At 45.7% G+C, this 20,909-nt stretch overlaps 1 protein-coding gene and 1 pseudogene across 1 annotated transcript in view; both read right to left on the bottom strand.

Annotated features, from left to right (window-relative positions):
• On the bottom strand, positions 1,484-1,903 carry VHLL (VHL like; annotated as a pseudogene).
• The window catches only part of CCT3 (chaperonin containing TCP1 subunit 3), a 27,769-nt gene continuing 18,684 nt past the window's right edge, over positions 11,825-20,909 (bottom strand). Inside the window, exons 9-14 of the mRNA XM_003821055.5 lie at positions 20,285-20,417; positions 20,036-20,117; positions 14,906-15,086; positions 13,815-14,060; positions 13,423-13,554; positions 11,825-12,164 (exon numbers count right to left, since the gene is read on the bottom strand). Coding sequence (XP_003821103.1) covers positions 12,060-12,164; positions 13,423-13,554; positions 13,815-14,060; positions 14,906-15,086; positions 20,036-20,117; positions 20,285-20,417 — 879 coding nt within the window. The 3' untranslated portion in view covers positions 11,825-12,059. The remainder of the gene's footprint in view (positions 12,165-13,422; positions 13,555-13,814; positions 14,061-14,905; positions 15,087-20,035; positions 20,118-20,284; positions 20,418-20,909) is intronic.

Genomic DNA, 20,909 nt, shown 5'->3' with positions numbered 1-20,909 from the left:
CACTAGCCATCACTCTGATTTTAGAACACAGGGCTTGTGCACAAAGGTTAGGATAAGGAACTAAAGATGCCAAAAAATACCCCAAACATTAATTGCAAAAGAAAGACTAATGTTTATGAAGAGCTTATAACATGGAAAAATATTTGTTATAAAATTAAATGAAAAAGTAGGATACAAAACTATATAAACAGTAAGATCTCAACTATGTAAAAAAGGATAAAGGAAATAGCTCAAAATGCTAATAGCGGTTGTATTTAAGTAGTGTATCTATAGTGATTTTTTTTTTCCTTTTTCCTTTTCTGTCTCTTCCAAATTTTTCTCTACTGGGGGGATTTTGTTGTTGTTGTTGTTGTTTGTTGTTGTTGTTGTTTGTTGTTGTTGTTGTTTGTTGTTGTTGTTGTTTGTTGTTGTTGTTGTTGTTTTGAGACGGAGTCTCACCTGTCGCCCAGGCTGGAATGCAATGGCGAGATCTCGACCCACTGCAACCTCTGCCTCCCGGGTTCAAGTGATTCTCCTGCCTCAGCTTCCTGAGTAGCTGGGATTACAGGCACACGCCACCATGCCCAGCTAATTTTTTTTTTTTAAATGGAGTCTCGCTCTGTCACCCAGGCTGGAGTGCAGTGGTGTGATCACAGCTCACTGCGACCTCCACCTCCCGGGTGGAAGCGATTCTCCCACCTCAGTCTTCCACGTATCTGGGACTACAGGTGTGCGCCACCATGCCTGGCTAATTTTTATATTTTTAGTAGGGACAGGGTTTCACCATGTTGGCCAGACTGCTATTGAACTCCTGAACACACACACACAAAATTAGCTGGGCATGGCGGCGCCTGTAATCCCAGCTACTCGGGAGGCTGAGGCAGGAGAATCGCTTGAACCTGGGAGGTGGAGGTTGCAGTGAGCCAAGATTGCACCATTGCACTCCAGCCTGGGCAACAAGAGCGAAACTCTGTCTCAAAAAAAAAAAAAAAAAAATTCTTCAGTCTCTTCTTCCATCCATTAATTTTCTTTTCTCTCTCTCTCTTTTTATTTATTTATTTTTGAGATGGAGTCTTGATCTGTCACCCAGGCTGGAGTACAGTGGTGCAATCTCAGCTCACTGCAACCTCCACCTCCCGGGTTCAAGCAATTCTCCTGCTTCAGCCTCCTGAGTAGCTGGGATTACAGACATGTGCCACCACGCCCAGCTAATTTTTGTATTTTTTAAGTGGAGACGGGTTTCACTATGTTGGCCAGGCTGGTCTCGAACTCCCGACCTCAAGTGATCTGCCTGCTGCGGCCTCCCAAAGTGCTGGGATTACAGGCGTCAGCCACCGTGCCCAGCCATCCACAGATTTTCACTGTGCTCCTGCGTCAGCCGCTCCAGGTCTTTCAAGCACATTTGGATGATCTTCCAGATCATCACAGAGTGATCTGACGATGTCCAGTCTCCTGTAATTCTTGGGCTTGACTAGGCTTCCGACAACCTGGAGGCATTGCTCTTTCAGGGTATACACTGCAGTGTGATGTTGGCAAAAACAGGCTGTCCATTAACATTGGAAGATGGCACAAACAATTCAGTTTGGTTAACCAGAAGCTTATCATGTGTCCTTGCATCTCTGAAGAGCCAAGGGTGGCTTCAGAAGTTGTGGATGCAGAAGTCCCTGCCGGGCAGCAGCGTCAGGTAGGGCAGCAGCTCGCCATAGTAGTTGAGCCACACAGGCAGCACGATTCGTGGGCTGTGATTGCAGATGATGATCCGGGATAGCTCGCGTGAGTTCACAGAGCGCAGCACAGGCCATGCTGCTCCGGCTGCCATCTCCTCCTCGGCGCCCAACTCTTCCTGGCAGTACTCTTCTGGGCCTGCCTCCTGGGTGCCCGCCTGGGCCTCTAACCCCACCCCGTTCCCCGCTCTCCAGGGCATTACCTCCGAAGCCTTGACAACTTGGGCCTGCCCATACCAGTTCTTAAAGAGACTACTTCCGTTCACCCGGATTTCGGCAAGAGTTACAATGGAATCAGAAAGGCTGGGAGTATATAACCCCCTACCTGGGTGGTAAGCAAGACATCCTAGATCAGACAGACTTACTCCCAGCCTCTCTTACCTAGCCCGTCCCACTGAAGAGCTACCTATAGTGGGAGAGATCCAAATGGGACCCCAATAATACAACTGTGATAGGAAGATCCAGAGAGGAATTTGAGGGTATTCCATGAGATAGCACACCTGAGGGTTCTTTATGTCAATCTAATATTTATTGGACACTTCATGGCCAGGCGCAGTGGTTCACACCTGTAATCCCAACACTTTGGGAGGCCAACGTGGATCACCTGAGGTCGGGGTTCCAGACCAGCCTGGCCAACATGGTGAAAACCTGTCTTCACTAAAAATACAAAAAAATTAGCCGGGCATGGTGGCGCATGCCTGTAATCCCAGCTACTCGGGAGACTGAGGCAGGAGAATTGCTTGAACCTGGGAGGCAGAGGTTGCAGTGAGCCAAGATCACGCCACTGCACTCCAGCCTGGGTGACAGAGCGAGACTCCATCTTATAAACAAACAAAAAATTAGCCAGGCATGGTGGCAGGCGCCTGTAATCCCAGCTACTAGGGAGTCTGAGGCAGGAGAATCGCCTGAACCCGGGAGTTGGAGGTTGCAGTGAGCTGAGATGGAGCCATTGCACTCCAGCCTGGGCAACAAGAGCGAAACTCCATCTCAAAAAAAAAAAAAAAAAAAAAACTGTGGTGAAAAAAAACTGCATCTCAAAAAAGCTGTGGTGGCCCACGCCTGTAATCCCAGCACTTTGGGAGGCTGAGGTAGGAAGATCAGGAGGTCAGGAGATTGAGACCATCCTGGCCAACATGGTGAAACCCCATCTCTACTAAAAATACAAAAATTAGCCGGCTGAGGTGGTGCACGCCTGTAGTCCCAGCTACTCGGGAGGCTGAGGCAGGAGAATCGCTTGAACCTGGGAGGTGGAGGTTGCAGTGAGCCGAGACCATGCCATTGCACTCCAGCCTGGGTGACAGAGCTAGACCCCATCTCGAAAAAACAAACAAACAAACAAATAAAACACAAACAAACCAAAAAACGTAATATTTATTGAACACTTCGTTATTCGGGTTCCGGTCCAAGAAGAGTTCACAATTTTATTGTGGAGAAAAGATAGGATATGAGAAAATAGGATATGGGGGCAATACAAGTACTTGTCAAAAGAGGGAGGTGATATCTGGTGGGATGCACTTTTTTAAAATTTTTTTTTATTCTTTGAGATGGAGTCTTGCACTGTTTTGTCGGGCTGGAGTGCAGTGGCGCAATCTCGGCTCACTGCAACCTCTGCCTCCCAGATTCAAGTGATTCTCCTGCCTCAGTCTCCCAAGTAGCTGGGACTACAGGTTCCTGCTGCCACGCCCAGCTAATTTTTGTATTTTTAAAGTAGAGATGGGGTTTCACCATGTTAGCCAGGCTGGTCTCAAAACTCCTGACCTCAAGTGATCTGCCCGCCTTGGCCTCCCAAAGTGCTGGGATTACAGGCACGAGCCACTGCACCTGGCCTACTTTAATCTTATTTTGACTAATAAATGAACATGGTACAAAATCCAAAAGGTACCAAAGGGCTCAGTGTGGTATCTCATGCCTGTAATCCTGGCACTTTGGGAGGCTGAGGTGGGAGGATGTCTTGAGTCCTGGAGTTCAGGACCAGCTTGGGCAACATAGCCTGACCCCATCTCTACAAAATAATACAAAAATTAGCCGGGCATGGTGGTGCATGCCTGTGGACCCAGCTTCTCCGGAGGCTGAAATGAGAGGATCCCTTGATCCTCCCATTGCACCACTGCACTCCAGCCTGGGCAACAAAGTGAGGATAGCAACAGGAGGCAGACACAGACAAATCCTAGGCAGACAGGGGCAGGTTCCCGATGAAACCCCACCTTCAAGCCGAAAACAGCTGAAAGCCAAGCTACAAGTCCTGGGTAAATGCACAGGCGGGATTGAGAACCATTCTTCCCGTTTGTTGCACTTTCCTCTGATTGATCCCCACGCGTCACCTATTTTACATATACCCACCCTTCCCTAATTGGTTTGTTACACTGTCATGCCCATCTTTGAGAGGTGCCTTTATTTATTTATTTATTTATTTATTTTTTGAGATAGAGTCTCACTCTGTGGCCCAGGCTGGAGTGCAGTGGCGTGATCTCGGCTCACTGCAAGCTCTACCTCCCGGGTTCAGCCATTCTCCTGCCTCAGCCTCCTGAGTAGCTGGGACTACAGGCACCCGCCACCACGCCTGGCTAATTTTTTTGTATTTTTAGTAGAGACAAGGTTTCACCGTATTAGCCAGGATGGTCTCCATCTCCTGACCTCGTGATCCGCCCATCTCAGCCTCCCAAAGTGCTGGGATTACAGGCGTGAGCCACCGCGCCCAGCTGAGTGGTGCCTTTGTTTTAGCTCTTTTTTTTTTTTTTTTTTTTTGCATACACTCAAACCAATCTGCACACACACACCCATTTTGAGCCCATCAAAGCCCCGGACCCAGCCACAATGGGAGAGAAACCACCTAACTTGGGAGACCACTCTCCTGTCCCTTCTCCATTACGAGTTGTTTTGTCACTCAATGAAATTCTCTCCGACCCTCTTCACCCTTTGAACTGTCAGCATAACCTCATTCTTCTTGGATGCATGACAAGAACTCGGGAACTGCTGAACGTGGGTACAAGCTGAAACACAGGCAGCCTGGGGCATGCCCCAGCCCAGCCAAGGGCTGAGCCAGTGTGCAAGCCAGGCGTGGCCAGGTGGGCTAAGTGGGCAGGGTACCTCCGGCAGCAGGCCCGGGGCGCGAGGCCTGGGCAGGGGGCATCGCTGGCTGCAGAGGTCCCCGGCTGGCAAAGTGGCTGAGAAAAATCCTGCGTCATGGAGATCTTGTCACAAAAAAAAAAAAAAGAAAAAAAAAAGTACCAAAGGGCATCATTCCTATTCACCAGCAAACTGGTCCCTCCCGAGACAACCATCACTACCAGTTTGTTTGTTTTGTTTGCTTGCTCTGTTGGCCAGGCTGGAGTGCAGTGGCACGATCTTGGCTCACTGCAACCTCCACCTCCTGGGCTCAAGGAATTCTGCCTCAGCCTCCCAAGTAGCTGGGATTATAGGCATGTGCCACCACATCTGGCTAATTTTTGTATTTTATAGTAGAGATGGGGTTTCACCATGTTGACCAGGCCGGTCTCGAACTCCTGACCTCAGGTAATCCGCCCACCTCGGCCTCCCAAAGTGCTGGGATTACACGCATGAGCCACTGCTCCTGGCCCACTACCAGTTTCTTATGTATCCTTCTAAAGATATCCTATACTTAAGAATACAAATATATAGAAATTACATATAAATAATACACAGTGGTACCCAAACACTGTTCTTCAGTTTTTTGTTTGTTTTTGTTTTTTTTGAGACGCTGTCACACCCAGGCTGGAGTGCAGTGGTGAGATCTTGGCTCACTGCAACCTCCACCTCTTGGGCTCATGCTATTCTGCCTCAGCCACCCAAGTAGCTGGGATTACAGGCGTGCACTTCCAAGCCCGGCTAATCTGTGTATTTTTAGTAGAGATGGGGTTTTGCCATGTTGCCTAAGTTGGTCTCGAATTCCTGAGCTCAAATGCTCCACCCACCTTGGCCTCCCAAAGTGCTGGGATTACAGGCGTGAGCCACCACACCTGGCCCCAATTTGCATTTTTAACTCATATATTGAGGAATGTTCTGTTATCAATGCACTTGGAGTTATCTCATTCTCCTTGCAGGGGTATGTTCCATGGATCTATTTAACCAGAACCTTGTTGATGTAGTAATATTTTGCTGTGACAAACAATGCTGGAAAGAATATCCCTGTCTGAAATGGACTCAACCAAGGAGAAATACTGAGATCTCAGCATTTCATATTAATAACCAAATTCAGCAGGATACGTACCAAGGAGTGGAATCGTCAGCTCAAACTGCCCTTTATATGAGGTTTACCAATTGACACTCAAACCACATGCTTAGGAGCACATTGCAAGTGTTTACCAAATTATGCTTACATTTCCCTTTGAATAAGGTTAAGCATCTCTTCATGTTTTAGTCAATTTTTGCTCCTCTGGAGCTTTTTAAATCCTTTGCCTATTTTTCTACAGGCCTTTTCTTAATCGTCAAGTTCTAAAAGTATTATGTTGTTGTTGTTAAGACAGGGTCTTGCTGCATCACGCAGGCCGGAGTGCAGTAGTGCAAACATAGCTCAATTGCAGCCTCAAACTCTGGGGCTCAAGTGATTCTCCCACCTTAGCCTCCTTAGTAGCTGGGACTATAGGCATGCACCATCTTGTCCACCCTAAAAGTTCTTTAAGGATATTAACTTAATGTTGTTGCAACATCTTCTCTCCCTTGTGTTTTTGCAGTGCAAACTGTATGGAGTTTCCTACCCCCTCACATTTTTTTTTTTTTTTTTTTGAGATGGAATTTCGCTCTTGTTGCCCAGGCTGGAGTGCAATGGCATGATCTTGGCTCACTGCAACCTCCGCTTCCTAGGTTCAAGTGATTCTCCTGCCTCAGCCTCCCGAGTAGCTGGGATTAAAGGCATGCACCACCACACCAGGCTAATTTTTTGTATTTTTAGTAGAGACAGAGTTTCTCCATGTTGGTTAGGCTGGTCTTGAACTCCCGACCTCAGGTGATCCGCCCGCCTCGGCCTCCCGAAGTCCCCTCACATATTTTAAACCCCATATTTCTTCTAGTGCTCTTATGGTTATATTTTCTTATATTTACACCTTTCAGCTGCCTGGAACTAACTTTGTTGTAATTTAGTAGGGATCCAATTTCCTGCCTCCCCCCCCAACCACAAATAGCTACTCCAGAAATAAACTCTCAAAATGTTCTCAGAAACTCATTTTTCTGGAGAAAAAAGGTATAGTTGGCTTGGCCCTCTGTATCTGCTGGCTCCTCATCCACAGATTCAACTGTGGATTGAAAATATTTGAGGAGAAAAGGCCGGGCGCGGTGGCTCACGCCTGTAATCCCAGCACTTTGGGAGGCCGAGGCGGGCAGATCACAAGGTCAAGAGATCGAGACCATCCTGGCCAACATGGTGAAACCTCGTCTCTACTAAAAATACAACCGGGCTGTAATCCCAGCTACTCGGGAGGCTGAGGCAGAAGAATTGCTTGAACCCAGGAGGTGGAGGTTGCAGTGAGCTGAGATTGTGCCACTGCACTCCAGCCTGGAGATGGAGCAAGACTATCTCAAAAAAAAAAAAAAAAAAAAAGAAAAAGAAAAAGAAAATATTTGGGGAAAAATTTAAAATACTACAAATAAAACAGTATAATAACTATTTACACAGCACTGACATTACATTAAGTTACATAAGTAATCTAGAGATGATTAAAGTATATGAAAGAAGGGCTGGGTGTGGTGGCTCACGCCTGTAATGCCAGCACTTTGGGAGGCCAAGACGGGCGGATCACCTGAGGTCAGGAGTTTGAGAGCAGCCTGGCTAACGTGATGAAACCCTGTAGCTACTAAAAATACAAAAATTAGCTGGGTGTGGTGGCGGATGCCTGAAATCCCAGCTACCTGGGGGGCTGAGGCAGAATCACTTGAAACTGGGAAGCAGAGGTTGCAGTGAGCTGAGATTGCGCCATTGCACTCCAGCCTGGGTAACAGAGGAAGACTCTATCTCGAAGAAAAAAAAAAAAAAAGAAAAAAATTATATGGGAGAATGTACATAGGTTATATGCAAATAGTATGCCATTTAATGTGTCCTGGCTGTGTATGGTGGCTCATGCTTGCAATCCCAGCAATTTGGGAGGCTAAGGCGGGCGGTTCACTTGAGGTCAAGAGTTTGAGACCAGACTGACCAACATGGCAAAACCCCATCTCTATAAAAAATACAAAAATTAGCCAGGCATGTAATCCCAGCTACTCAGGAGGCTGAGACATGAAAATTGCTTCAACCCGGGAGGTGGAGGTTGCAGTGAACCAAGATTGTGCTGCTGCGTTCCAGGCTGGGTGACAGAGATTCTGTCTCTAATAATAATAATAATAATAATAATAATAATAATAATGATGATGATAATGATGATGTAAGTGTCCTGAACAGCTGCAGATTTTGGTATAGGGGAGTGTCCTGGAACCAATCCCTCACAGATACTGAGAAATGACTGTACGTTTATCTTCTAAGGTATCAACTCTGGAATCTGATAAGGGAGAATAAAAAGTCTTGACTGAGTGTAGACGGCTTAAATAGCAGTCAGGAATTCAAACTCCCACACCAGCCCCCAAATTACTGCTTTATGGCAGGGGAGATAGGACTTGACTAAAATGTAGGAATTTGACAGGGGAAGGAGCATCAGCAGAGTCAAGGACATGGGAAAACCACACTCATGGAATCAAATGTTTAGTGAATAGGGTTCACGCAGGGCAGCAAAAGTGGCCTGGGCAGCCTTTCATCACTGTTAAAATTTTTGTTTGGGCTGGGTGCGGTGGCTCACGCCTGTAATCCCAGCACTTTGGGAGGCTGAGGCGGGCCAGGAGTTTGAGACCAGCCTGACCAACATGGAGAAACTCTGTCTCTACTAAAAATACAAAAATAAAAAATTAGCCGGGCATGGTGATGCATGCCTATAATCCCAGCTACTCGGGAGGCTGAGGCAGGAGAATCATTTGAACCGAGGAGGCAACAAGAGTGAAACTCTGTTTCAAAAAAAAAAAAAAATTTTTTTTTAAAAATTTTTTGTAGACAGGATTTTGCCAGGTTGCCCAGGATGGTCTTGAACTTCTGGGCTCAAGTGATCCTTTTGCCTTGGCTTTCCAAAGTGCTGGGATTACAGGCATGAGCTGCCACATATGGCCTATGCTAAATTTGTAAATCACTAAGTTCTAGACAGCAAAGTGGGGCTCTGAAAGCTAAACAGTCCAAAGTGATCTAACATGCCAGAAGGATTTACGCAGGTTTAGAAATGGCAAATAAAAACAACTAAAAAAAAATAAACAAAAAGGAAAAAGAAAGCAGATATTACAGATGCTTTAAAAAAGAGGTACCAATAGGCCAGTCGCGGTGGCTCACGCCTGTAATCCCAGCACTTTGGGAGGCCGAGGTGGGTGGATCACGAGGTGGGTGGATCACGAGGTCAGGAGATTGAGACCGTCCTGGCTAACACGGTGAAACCCCATCTCTACTAAAAATACAAAAAATTAGTCGAGTGTGGTGGCAGGCGCCTGTAGCCCCAGCTACTCAGAAGGCTGAGGCAGGAGAATGGCGTGAACCTGGGACGCAGAGCTTGCAGTGAGCTGAGATCGTGCCACTGCACTCCAGCCTGGGTGACAGAGTGAGACTCCATCTCAAAAAAAAAAAAAAAAAAAAAAAAGAGGTACCAATAGGGCCAGGCACAGTGGCTCACGCCTATAACCCCAGCACTTTGGGAGGCCGAGGCGGGCAGATCATGAGGTCAGGAGATGGAGACCATCCTGGCTAACACAAGGTGAAACCTTGTCTCTACTAAAATTATGAAAAATTAGCCAGGCATGGTGGTGTGCGCCTGTAGTCACAGCTACTCCGGAGGCTGAGGCAGGAGAATCACCTGAACCCAGGAGGCGGAGCTTGCAGTGAGCCAAGATCGCGTCACTGCACTCCAGCCTGGGCGACAGAGCGAGACTCTGTCTCAGAAAAAAAAAAGAGGTACCAATAATAGTAAGGAAGACTATGACACTACCCAAGTGCTTAACTATTAGAGCTGAAAACAAAACGAACCTAGACTGAGTAAGGAACAAAGGGGAGGAAAGAATCTACAAGATGTCTGGGCGCGGTGGCTCATGCCTGTAATCCCAGCACTTTGGGAGGCCGAGGCGGGTGGATCACAAGGTCAGGAGTTCGAGACCAGCCTGGCCAAGATGGTGAAACCCCGTCTCCACTACAAATAAAAAATTAGCCGGGCGTGGTGGCAGGCGCCTGTAGTCCCAGCTATCCGGGAGGCTGAGGCAGGAGAATTCCTTGAACCTGGGAGGTGGAGGTTGCAGTGAGCCAAGATCGTGCCACTGCACTCTAGGCTGGGTGACAGAGCGAGATGCCATCTCAAAAAAAAAAAAAAAAAAAAAAGAATCTACAAGATGACTAGCTTTCCTAGGACTTTCATCATTTCTCAGGTGTTATGGGCAATATTTCACTATCTTGTTTTACTAATTAAAGAATTAACTCATCGGCAAGGTGTGGTGGCTCACGCCTGTAATCCCAGCACTTTGGGAGGCCGAGGCAGGACGATCACGAGGTTAAGAGATGGAGACCATCCTGGCCAACCAACATGGTGAAACCTCGTCTCTATTAAAAATACAAAAAAATTAGCTGGGCATAGTGGCATACGCCTGTAGTCCCAGCTACTCGGGAGGCTGAGGCAGGAGAATTGCTTGAACCCGGGAGGCAGAGGTTGCAGTGAGCTGAGATCACACCACTGCACTCCAGCCCAGGCGACAGAGCGAGACTCCCGTCTCAAAAAAATAAATAAAAAAAAAGAATTAACTCATCATCTCTGAGGAGTTAAAGCTCCAAGAGAATTAAAACACTGCAAGCAAAGAGGCAGAGATTTCAGCAAAAGGCAGGTAGGCTTATTTCTGAGTCCCCTGCAGAAGCGTATAGGCAGAGAGCTTTGGATTGACCTAAGCAGGAAGCTAAAGCCATAGGCATCTCACAAGCCCCTTTCCATCCCACACCTCAGATCAGTCAGGATAGCCAGCTATAAATGCATGGCTTCCTTGGCCGGGCATGGTGGCTCACACCTGTAATCCAGCACTTTGCAAGGATGAGATGGGTGGATCACCTGAGGTAGGGAGTTTGAGACCACCCTGACCAACACGGAGAAACCCCCATCTCTAAAGCATGGCCTCTAGAACCACAGTGCCTACATATGAATTCCAGGTCTGCCACTTACCAGCTTTGTGACCCTTTAACAAGTTACCTATCTATGCATTAGATTTCTCCCTCACAAAATGGGGGATAACATTACCTGTCTTAGAGGGCTGTTGTGAGGATCCATTAGTTAACATTCAAATGACTAGAACACATCTGTTAGACAGTACTTACCATTATTCTACCAAGTATTCAACTTCATGTGACTAGGTCCCATGGTCAGGGAAGAGATAAACAAGGCTAAATGTATGAGTCATAAGGACAGATGGGAGGGTGAAAAGCCCAGTAGCCAAGTGGAACACTGAAGAAATCAAAGGCTAGTACCACCTAGCCTCTAGCATCCCGGGACCACTACTCAGATTTTTTTTCTCTCCTTGATAAAAACAAATGGAATTTAAATATTTTGTTTCTGCTAGCAGAAAGGCAGAGAGGTCTGACTGTGACAGGATACTGGCATGAGAAAAGGTCAGCAAGCCAAAATGAAGACTGGAATTGTAAAAACATTGGAAGAGGGCAGAGAAAAATAACTCATGGTAAAGGGAGAATTCTGAAAACTACACCAAAAAAAAAAAAAAAAAAAAAAAAGAGGTATATGTCCTTTAGGACACATGCCAGAGCCCTAGGATGTATTGGGTGTTCCTCTACATACAACCACATATGGGGAACACCCATGCTTTAGACAGGTTCCTCTTGTTCTTTGGGCGGTGAATGCAAAATGGTGCTTTGTAAGCTTTACAGTATTATCCTTTGAACTCCAAAAGGGTCTTTCCAACCAAAATTTACTGAGAAGTCTGAAGAATACTCCCTCAAGAAGGCAAAAGAGTCTAAATGCCCTCATTCCAGGTCTCCCTTCCCTCCCCAGTAAGGTTTTCTGCCTCTCCCTATTTGCCAGGAGATAAGAGAGATGGCCCAAGGTTGAAAAACACATAACAACTTTCTCAAATGACTTAGATTTAATCATCGGAAGCAAACTAAATGGAAACCTTACAATAGAGAAGAATTACATGTCAGTGTCTTTTGGAAAACTGAGCTGGGACAGAAAGGGACTGGGGGCTGCCCCCCAACCTGATCCCTTCTGAACAAAGACATCCACAGTGTTCCTGGCACTCTGGCTCAGGAAAAGGGGAGACTCTGCTGGTTCTGTGCATTGAAGTAGCCTTGCCTAGCACTCACTCCTGGCCAGCATCAGGAGCCCCGCCTTGCCGGCTCTGGTCATCGCCTTTCTTTTTGTGGCCTGAAACGATGTCATCAATTCGCAGTAGCAGAACTGCCGTCTAGAAGAAAAACCACAGATGCAAAGAGGTCAGCAGAGAAGGAAAGGACACTTTTCTTTCCTTTAGATCTATCACCTAGATCCTACTATGGAACTGCCATTTTGTCTGAAATCTACCTTTTCAGTCTTTTATTTTTTTTTGAGATGCAGTTTCCCTCTTATCACCCAGGCTAGAGTGCAGTAGCATGATGTCGGTTCACTGCAACCTCCGCCTCCCGGGTTCAAGCGATTCTACTACCTCAGCCTCCCAAGTAGCTGGGATTACAGGCCTGCACCACCATGCCCGGCTAATTTTGTATTTTTAGTAGAGATGGGGTTTCCTCATGTTGGTCAGGCTGGTCTTGAACTCCTGACCTCACGTGATCCACCTGCCTCAGCCTCCCAAAGTGCTGGGATTACAGGCGTGACCCACCATGCCCGGCCTTTTCAGTCCTGAATGTAAAATGCAGTTCTCAGCCAGGTGTGGTGGCTCACACCTGTAATCCTAGCACTTTGGTTGGCCAAGGCAGGTGGATCACGAGGTCAGGAGTTCGAGACCAGCCCGGCCAACATGGTAAAACCCCGTCTCTACTAAAAATAGAAAAAATTAGCCGGGTGTGGTGGCAGGCACCTGTAATCCCAGCTACTTGGGAGGCTGAGGCAGGAGAATCACTTGAACCTGGGAGGTGGAGGCTGCAGTGAGCAGAGACCGTGCCACTGCACTCCAGCCTGGGCAATAGAGCGATAGTCTGTTTCAAAAAAAAAAAAAAAAAAAAAAAAAAAAAAAAAAAAAAATGCAGTTCTCCCTAAGCAAGTGATACAGATTGTGCTATATTATCTTGCTTTTAGTACGAGCTAAAGATAATTAAGGAGACAGAATGCCTTGGAATACCTTAGAGGAATATTCTGCCTTCTTTACCCCTCCCTTCAAGACTAGACCAGGCTGGGCATGGTGGCTCATGCCTGTAACCCCAGCACTTTGGGAGGCCAAGGCGGGTAGATCATCTGAGGTCAGGAGTTCGAGACCAGCCTGGACAACATAGTGAAACCCTATCTCTACTAAAAAATACAAAAATTAGCTGGGAGTGGTGGTGCATGCCTGTAGCCCCAGCTACTTGGGAGGTTGAGGCACAAGAATTGCTTGAACCTGGGTGGCGGAGATTGCAGTGAGCCGAGATCACACCACTGCACTCCAGCCTGGGTGACTGAGACTGCGTCTCAAAAATAAATAAATAAATAAATAAATAAAAACAGCGTGTACATATCTCAGGGTGCCTTACCTCCACTGCTGTCTTATAAGTCTGCAGCTTCACAGCCAATGGCTCCCATATGCCCAGTTCCTTCATGTCCACCAAAGTACCCGTCTCACCATTTACACCCCAGGTCTCACAGTTCTCCTGGGTGTGCTTGGCCTGCAATTGAAGCAAGAAGTAAAGGGGAAAATAAGTTAACAGGAAACATCATGTAAGAAATGAAGTAAAAAACAATGGACCAGTATGGAAGGGACAGGGAAAAATGGCAATGACAGCAAACAAGTCAAAGACTAAAAGGAGAGAAAGATTTCAAGAAATAAACTATAAAGAGAATTTGGATAGCCAGATATGAATCTTCCCCTCAGGGCAAACACAGCTTTCCCTGCTCCATCAAGAGAAAAGCTTGGAGAGGAACTCACCCGAAGGGAGGTAAGTAGACGGATGGTGCTGGCCCCACAGTTCTGGATCAGGGTACGAGGAATGACCTCTAGGGCCTGGGCAACAGCCCTGTATGGCCATTGTTCCACACCAGTCATGGCCTTGGATTTTTCTGTCAAGGCATGAGCCACAGCCATCTCGGAGGCCCCACCCCCTGGCACCAGCTGAGGGTCCAGGAGAACATTGCGACACACTTGCATGGCATCCTGGAGGTTGCGTTCTACTTCCTTGGAGAAGCAAACAGACAGTATGAAGCCGAAGCTTGATGACTCATAAAATCGGAGGCACCAAAAGGACTTCCTAACTGCCAAAGTTAGTAAACCACCAAGGAGGGCAACTAGAAAAGGTCCTTGGAACCCCTACTGGGCAGGGCAGATTATTTACCTGAGAATATATAACTCACGACTATAATATAGGATGGCGGGGAGTGGTATCTGCAAAGGGTTTGGGGGTGTCACCCAACCATAAAGTTAGGTCTTTGTCCATTATGCTAGATTAAGAGCAATAACCTATTTCATCCCTTGCCAGTTATATGGAAATAAACAGCATGTATCTTGATAGATAAGAGCCATAACCTATTCCACCCCTTCCTAGTTGTATCTTTTAGGAGGTTGCATGGTGTTGTACACTTTCCTACTTACTAGCTATGTGCCTTTGGGAAAGTTACTTAGCCTCAATGAGGAAAAAAAAGTAATATTTATAACTTCAACGTAAAAAATAAGAAAACAGTTGTTGCTAGGGAGTAGGAAATGAGATATCTTGTTTGATGGGTACAGAGTCTCAGTTCTGCAAGATGAAAAAGTTCTGAAGATCTCTTGCACAATAACATGAAAATACTTAACATTACTGAACTGTACAATTAAAATGATTAAGATGGTAAATTTTATGCTTACTATAATTTTTAAAATTTTAAATTATTTAATTAAAATAAGGAAGCAGAAAAGGAATTTGTGGCTATAGGTCCAAATTAAATAGCTATAAATGGACCACAGAATTATTTTAGGCCCTTTGGGAAACTCTCAAGAAGTCCAGTGATCTACTTCATCTGGTCATACATCCAAGGCTGACTCACCGAGAGAATCTCTTTGCTAGCCCCCCGGAGGAGAATGGTGCAGGCCTTGGGGTCTTTGCAGTCAGTGATGAAAGTAAAGTATTCATCTCCAATTTTCTTGATTTCCAACAGGCCTGCTCCTGTTCCAACATCATCTTCTCTCAGTTCCTCTGGTCGGCTGACTATCCGGGCCCCACAGGCTCTAATGGACGGAAGAGGTGGGGAGAATCAGATGATTTCAGATACTTGTACCCATTTCCCTAGTCTCTAGGGTCTGTAGCTAGGGATAAGGGCAAAAGTGGATTGTTGGAAACATCACTTAAGAGGTCTTGCCTGTCCGGTGAAAAAGATTTTCAGGGAGCCAGGCACAGTGGCTCACACTTGTAATCCCGGTATTTTGGGAGGCCAGGCAGGAGGACTGCTTGAGCCCAGAAGTTTGAGACCAGCCCGGGCAACATAACAAGACTCTGTCTCTACAAAAAATAAAAAACTAGCTGGGCACAGTGATGCATACCTGTAGCTCCAGCTACTCAGGAGGGTGAGGTGAGGGATCCCTTGAAACCATGATATCAAGGATGCAGTGAGCTGTGACCATGCCACTGCACTCCAGCCTAGATAACAGAGTGGGACCCTATCTAAAAAAAAAAAAAAACAAACACAAAAAACCCAAAAAACAACAACAAAAAAAACTGAAGCCATCATTGCAGTTACAGCAGCACTGCAGCTACGCCAGCAGCTGTGAAAACCCTGTGCTTTTTGAGAAATATACCTATTAATCTCATATTGAAAATGCAGGTTTTATGTAGGTAAGAACAGCATACCTATATACACTAATATGATTTGAGAAAATGTGAAATCATTATGATACCTCATCAGAAAAGGAAGGTGAAAGATCTAAAGCTGGAGAATTTAATGCCAGCAAAGGATGGTTTGATAATTTTAGAAAGAGGTTTGTTTGGCTTTTAAAATGTCAAGATAGCAGGAAACAGCTTCTGCTGACCAAGAAACAGCAGACATGTTCCCAGATACCATTAAGAAAATGACTGAGGGCTGGGCTTGGTGGCTTATGCCTGTAATCTTAACACTTTGGAAGGCCGAGGTGGGTGGATGACTTGAGGTCAGGAGTTCGAGACCAGCCTGGTGAAACCCCGCCTCTACTAAAAATACAAGAAAAAATTAGCCAGGTGTCATGGCACACGCCTGTACTCCCAGCTACTTGGGAGCCTGAGGCAGGAGAATCACTTGAACCCAGGAAGCAGAGGTTGCGGCGAGCTGAGATTGCACCACTGCACTCCAGCCTGGGTGACAGAGTAAGATTCTGTCTCAAAAAAAAAAAAAAAAAAAAAAAAAAAGAGAGAGAGAAATCATTGAGGAGAAATGGTATCTGCCTAAATACAATTTTAATGTATATGAAAGCGACCTAATCAGGAAGATTATGCCACAAATGACATTTATTAGTAAGAAAGAGAAGGGAGCACCAGGATTTTGTGCAAAGGAGTTAGCCTGTCCCTTAGGCAGTCAAGTTTATGTCTTGTAGTGTACAACCAGGCCTGGACAACAAGAATACTTTTTCTGGATTACTTCCATCGATGCTTTGTCCTTGAAGTCAGGAAGTACTTTTCCAGAAAGGGACTGCCTTTTAAAGTGCTTCTGATATTGGACAATGCCCCTGGCTACCCAGAGCCCCATGAGTTCAACACTGAAGACATTCAAATACTCTAGACCACACAGTCAGAGAAGGACCTGTAAGGCTTATTACACATGGTACTTCATATAAAGAACCGTCGGCTGGGCACGGTGGCTCATGCCTGTAATCCCAGCACTTTGGGAGGCCAAGGCGGGCGGATCACGAGGTCAAGAGATTGAGACCATCCTGGCCAACATGGTGAAAACCCGTCTTTACTAAAAATACAAAAATTAGCTGGGCATGGTGGTGCGCACCTGTAGTCCCAGCTACTCGGGAGGCTGAGGCAGGAGAATCGCTTGAACCAGGAGGCGGAGGGTGCAGTGAGCCAAGATCACACCACTGCACTCCAGCCTGGCAACAGAGCGAGACTCTGTCTCAAAAAAAAAAAAAAAAAAAATCGTTAACATTATGAAAGAGAACCCCAACAAAGAGAACATGATGAAAATATGAAAGGATTACATTACTGAAGATGCCACAGTTGTTATAGATAAAGCTTATGAAAGCCATCAAGCCCAAAACAATAGATTTCTGCAGGAGCAAACTGTGTCCAGATGTTGTACATGACTTCGTAGGATTTATGACAGAGCCAATCAAGGAAATCATGAAAGAGACTGTGGATGTGGCTTAAAAAACTGGCATAGTGGTGGTGAAGGGTTTCAAGACATGAATCTTGGAGAAACTCAAGAGCTAACAGACATTATATCAGAGGAATTAACAGAAGATGACAGGCCAGGTGCAGTGGCTCACGCCTGTAATCCCAGCACTTTGGGAGGCTGAGGCGGGTGGATCACCTGAGGTCGGGAGTTCAAGACCAGCCTGACCAACATGGAGAAACCCCGTTTCTACTAAAAATACAAAATTAGCTGGGCTTGGTGGCTCATGCCTGTAATCCCAGCTACTCGGGAGGCTGAGGCAGGAGAATCGTTTGAACCCAGGAGGCGGAGGTTGTGGTGAGCCAAGATTGTGCCACTGCACTCCAGCGTGGGCGACAAGAGCAAAACTCCATCTCAAAAAAATAAAAAATAAAAACAAAAAAAAACAAACAGAAGATGACTTGATGGAGACGACTGCTTCCAAAGCAGTGCCAGACGATGAGGAAGATGATGTAGAAGCAGCAGTGCCAGAAAACAAACTGACATTAGACAATCTGGCAGAAGGCTTCTGATTATTCAAGACTGCTTTTGACTTCTTTTATGATATGGACCCTTCTATGATAGAGGCACTGAAACTGAAGCAGTGGAAGAGGGACTGGTACTATACAGAAATATTTTTAGAGAAACAAAAAAGCAGAAGTCAGACAAATCACGATGTATTTCCATTGAGTTACACTGAGTGTGCCTCCTGCCCATCCTGCCTCCCCTTCTACCACTCTTCTGCCTCTGACACCCAAGACAGAAAGACCAGCCCGTTCTTCCTCCACAGCCTATTCAACATGAAGATGATGATGACCTTTTTGATGATCTACTTCCACTTAAGGCATAGTAAATGTGTTATCTCTTCCTTATGATTTTCTTTTTTTGGAGACGGACTTTCACTCTTGTCACCCAGGTTGGAGTGCAATGGCACCATCTCGGCTTACTGCAACCTCCGCCTCCTTGGTTCAAGCAATTCTCCTGCCTCAGCCTCCCGAGTAGCTGGGATTACAGGCATGCACCACCACACCTAGCTAATTTTTGTATTATTATTAGAGATGGGGTTTCACCATGTTGGCCAGGCTGGTCTTGAACTCCTCACCTCAGGTGATCCACCTGCCTTGGCCTCCCAAAGTGCTGGGATTACAGGCATGAGCCACCGTGCCCTGCCCTTATGATTTTCTTAATAACATTTTCTCTAGCTTACTTTATTTAAGGGAATACAGTATATAACACATATGATATACAAAATATGTGATAGTTAATTGTGTTATTGGTAAGGGTTCGGGTCAACGGTCAGCTATTAGGAGTGGGGGAGTCAAAAAATTATACATGGATTTTCAACTCCTTGGGGACTGATTCCCCAACCCCCAAGTTGTTCAAGGGTCAACTGTACACCTAAGGCAACTAGTCACCACTACTATAACCAGATATAGTTGAATTCAAAATATACTTTGTGGTTACTAAAATCTGGACAAATTAGTTCTCGTGCATATCTAACATGTACATATTTCAACTAGAGAATTAGAACCTGCAAAAAAGAAAGATAAAAGAAAAAAATTAACATGTCTATACTATATAATGGTAACTTCTAGATATAACCCATCCTGTACTGCCCAGTTGAGTCTCCAGGCCAATAATAAAGACTGTACCAAAGATGCAAAGGTCAAGCAAGGAGGAAGGCGAATAAACATGTAAGTAGAGTTGGCCCTCTATATCCGCAGGTCCCGCATCCAGATTCCACCAACCATGCATTGATAACATGGCAGGGGGGGTGGGGTGGGGGGATGGACAATAATACAACGGCAAAATATAATATAAATTTTAAAGACAATATAGTATAGCAACTATTTATATAGCATTTACGCTATATTAGGCATTATAAGCAATCTAAAGGTGATTTAAAGTGTATAGAAGGATGTGTATAGGTTATACACAAATACCATACCATTTTATATAAGGGTTAAGCATCCACAAACTTTAGTATTCAAGGGGGCGGGGATCCTAGAACCAATGCCCTGTGGATATCAAGGGATGACTGCATACGTCTGACCGAAGTTTAATGAATGTAGGACTAATTGCTTGTCACTCCCTCCAACTCATGGCCATGTGAAGTCAACTATGTGTATGCATGTTAATACCCTTTGGGGTATAAAAGTGTAAAATATGATTTGGATCTGTGATATATTATGTTGGGGTAGATTTGTCAGCTTTTTGATAAATTAAAAATGAATGAACTTTGCTGGGCATGGTGGCGCATGCCAATAGTTTCAGGTACTGGAAAGGCTGAGAACAGGATGACTGCTTGAGCCCAGGAGTTTGAGACAGGCCTAGGTAACACAGCAAGACCTTGTCTATTAAAAAGAATGGTCTATGAGCACAGACATCAGTGCAGAAGTAGTGAATGCAATCTAGAGTCGCATAAATAGCAGCTAAGGATGTAGCTGAGGAAACTGATGGTTCTGACATAATCCAGGCCACTTAAAACAGGATACTCTGGAAATGTTCATTCAAAAATCATCATAATGACATTAAAGAAAACCTCTTTGATAGGCAGTTATTTAGAAATGTAACGGACACCCACCAAGGTAGCAATTACAAATGTCTAAGCACAAGCTGCTCACTAATGGTTAGGGGCAGTACAGATGAGACTCACGCAGTAAGTAACTGTTGGACTAGAGGACTTCTGAAGAGGGCAGGCAGCTAAGCCAAGGTTATTTCCACCTGTTACTATATCCTTTATTAAACCTTTTCAGGTAATGATGACTGTTACGCAACTACAAAAAGGAAACACACAGGAAGAAAAGTCTTGTTTTTACCTGGCCTACTCACCTAGCAATGCGATTATTGTCTGTCTTCCGGACTCTGCGGATGGCTGTGATATTGGCCCGCATAAGGTAGTGCTGAGCTAAATCTACAAATCCAAGAGTAGAGATGTCAAGCTGGGTTCTGAACTGGTTTTATAATCAAAGTACTCTTAACCATGACACTATTACGCCCCTGCCAAACATGAGGGGAGAAAACAAATCACCCACCCTCATCTACCTCAAAGGTAGGCTGGAAAAAGTAACAAAGTCCCACCTGAGATGCCCTTTTCAGTGATGACCACATCGGGCTTCAGTTGGATAATGTCCTCACAGAGCTGCTGGATGTACTCTTCTTCCATCTGGAGAATTCGGGTGAAGTCCTCCTCTCGTGTAATCTCAATGTCAGTCTGTGTGGTAAAGAAAAGACACTGATTTTAAAATCCCTGGACTGGTGAAGCTCTAAGGGTCATACTATACTCCTTCCACCCACCTCTCCCACGTATCTCAGAGTCAGAATTATGTTAAAGCCATGACCTCAACACCCCTGTAAGCCAATTTAGCTTTAGTTTTGCTTTTTTTTTTTTTTTGAGACGGAATCTTGCTCTGTCACCCAGGCTGGAGTGTAATGGCGCGATCTTGGCTCACTGCAAGCTCCGCCTCCCGGGTTCAAGCGATTCTCCTGCCTCAGCCTCCCGAGTAGCTGGGACTACAGGTGCCTGCCACCACCCCCAGCTAACTTTTTTTTTGTATTTTTAGTAGAGACGGGGTTTCACCACGTTAGCCAGGATGGTCTCGATCTTCTGACTTCGTGATCCGCCCGCCTCTGCCTCCCAAAGTGCTGGGATTACAGGCGTGAGCCACCACGCCTGGCCAGCTCCAGTTATATCATTATAAAACAA

The sequence above is a fragment of the Pan paniscus genome, chromosome 1 (assembly GCF_029289425.2).
Source record: "Pan paniscus chromosome 1, NHGRI_mPanPan1-v2.0_pri, whole genome shotgun sequence".
Lineage (NCBI taxonomy): Eukaryota > Metazoa > Chordata > Mammalia > Primates > Hominidae > Pan > Pan paniscus.
The sequence above is the reverse complement of the archived record's forward strand: the minus strand, read 5'-3'. Positions and strand labels throughout refer to the sequence as shown.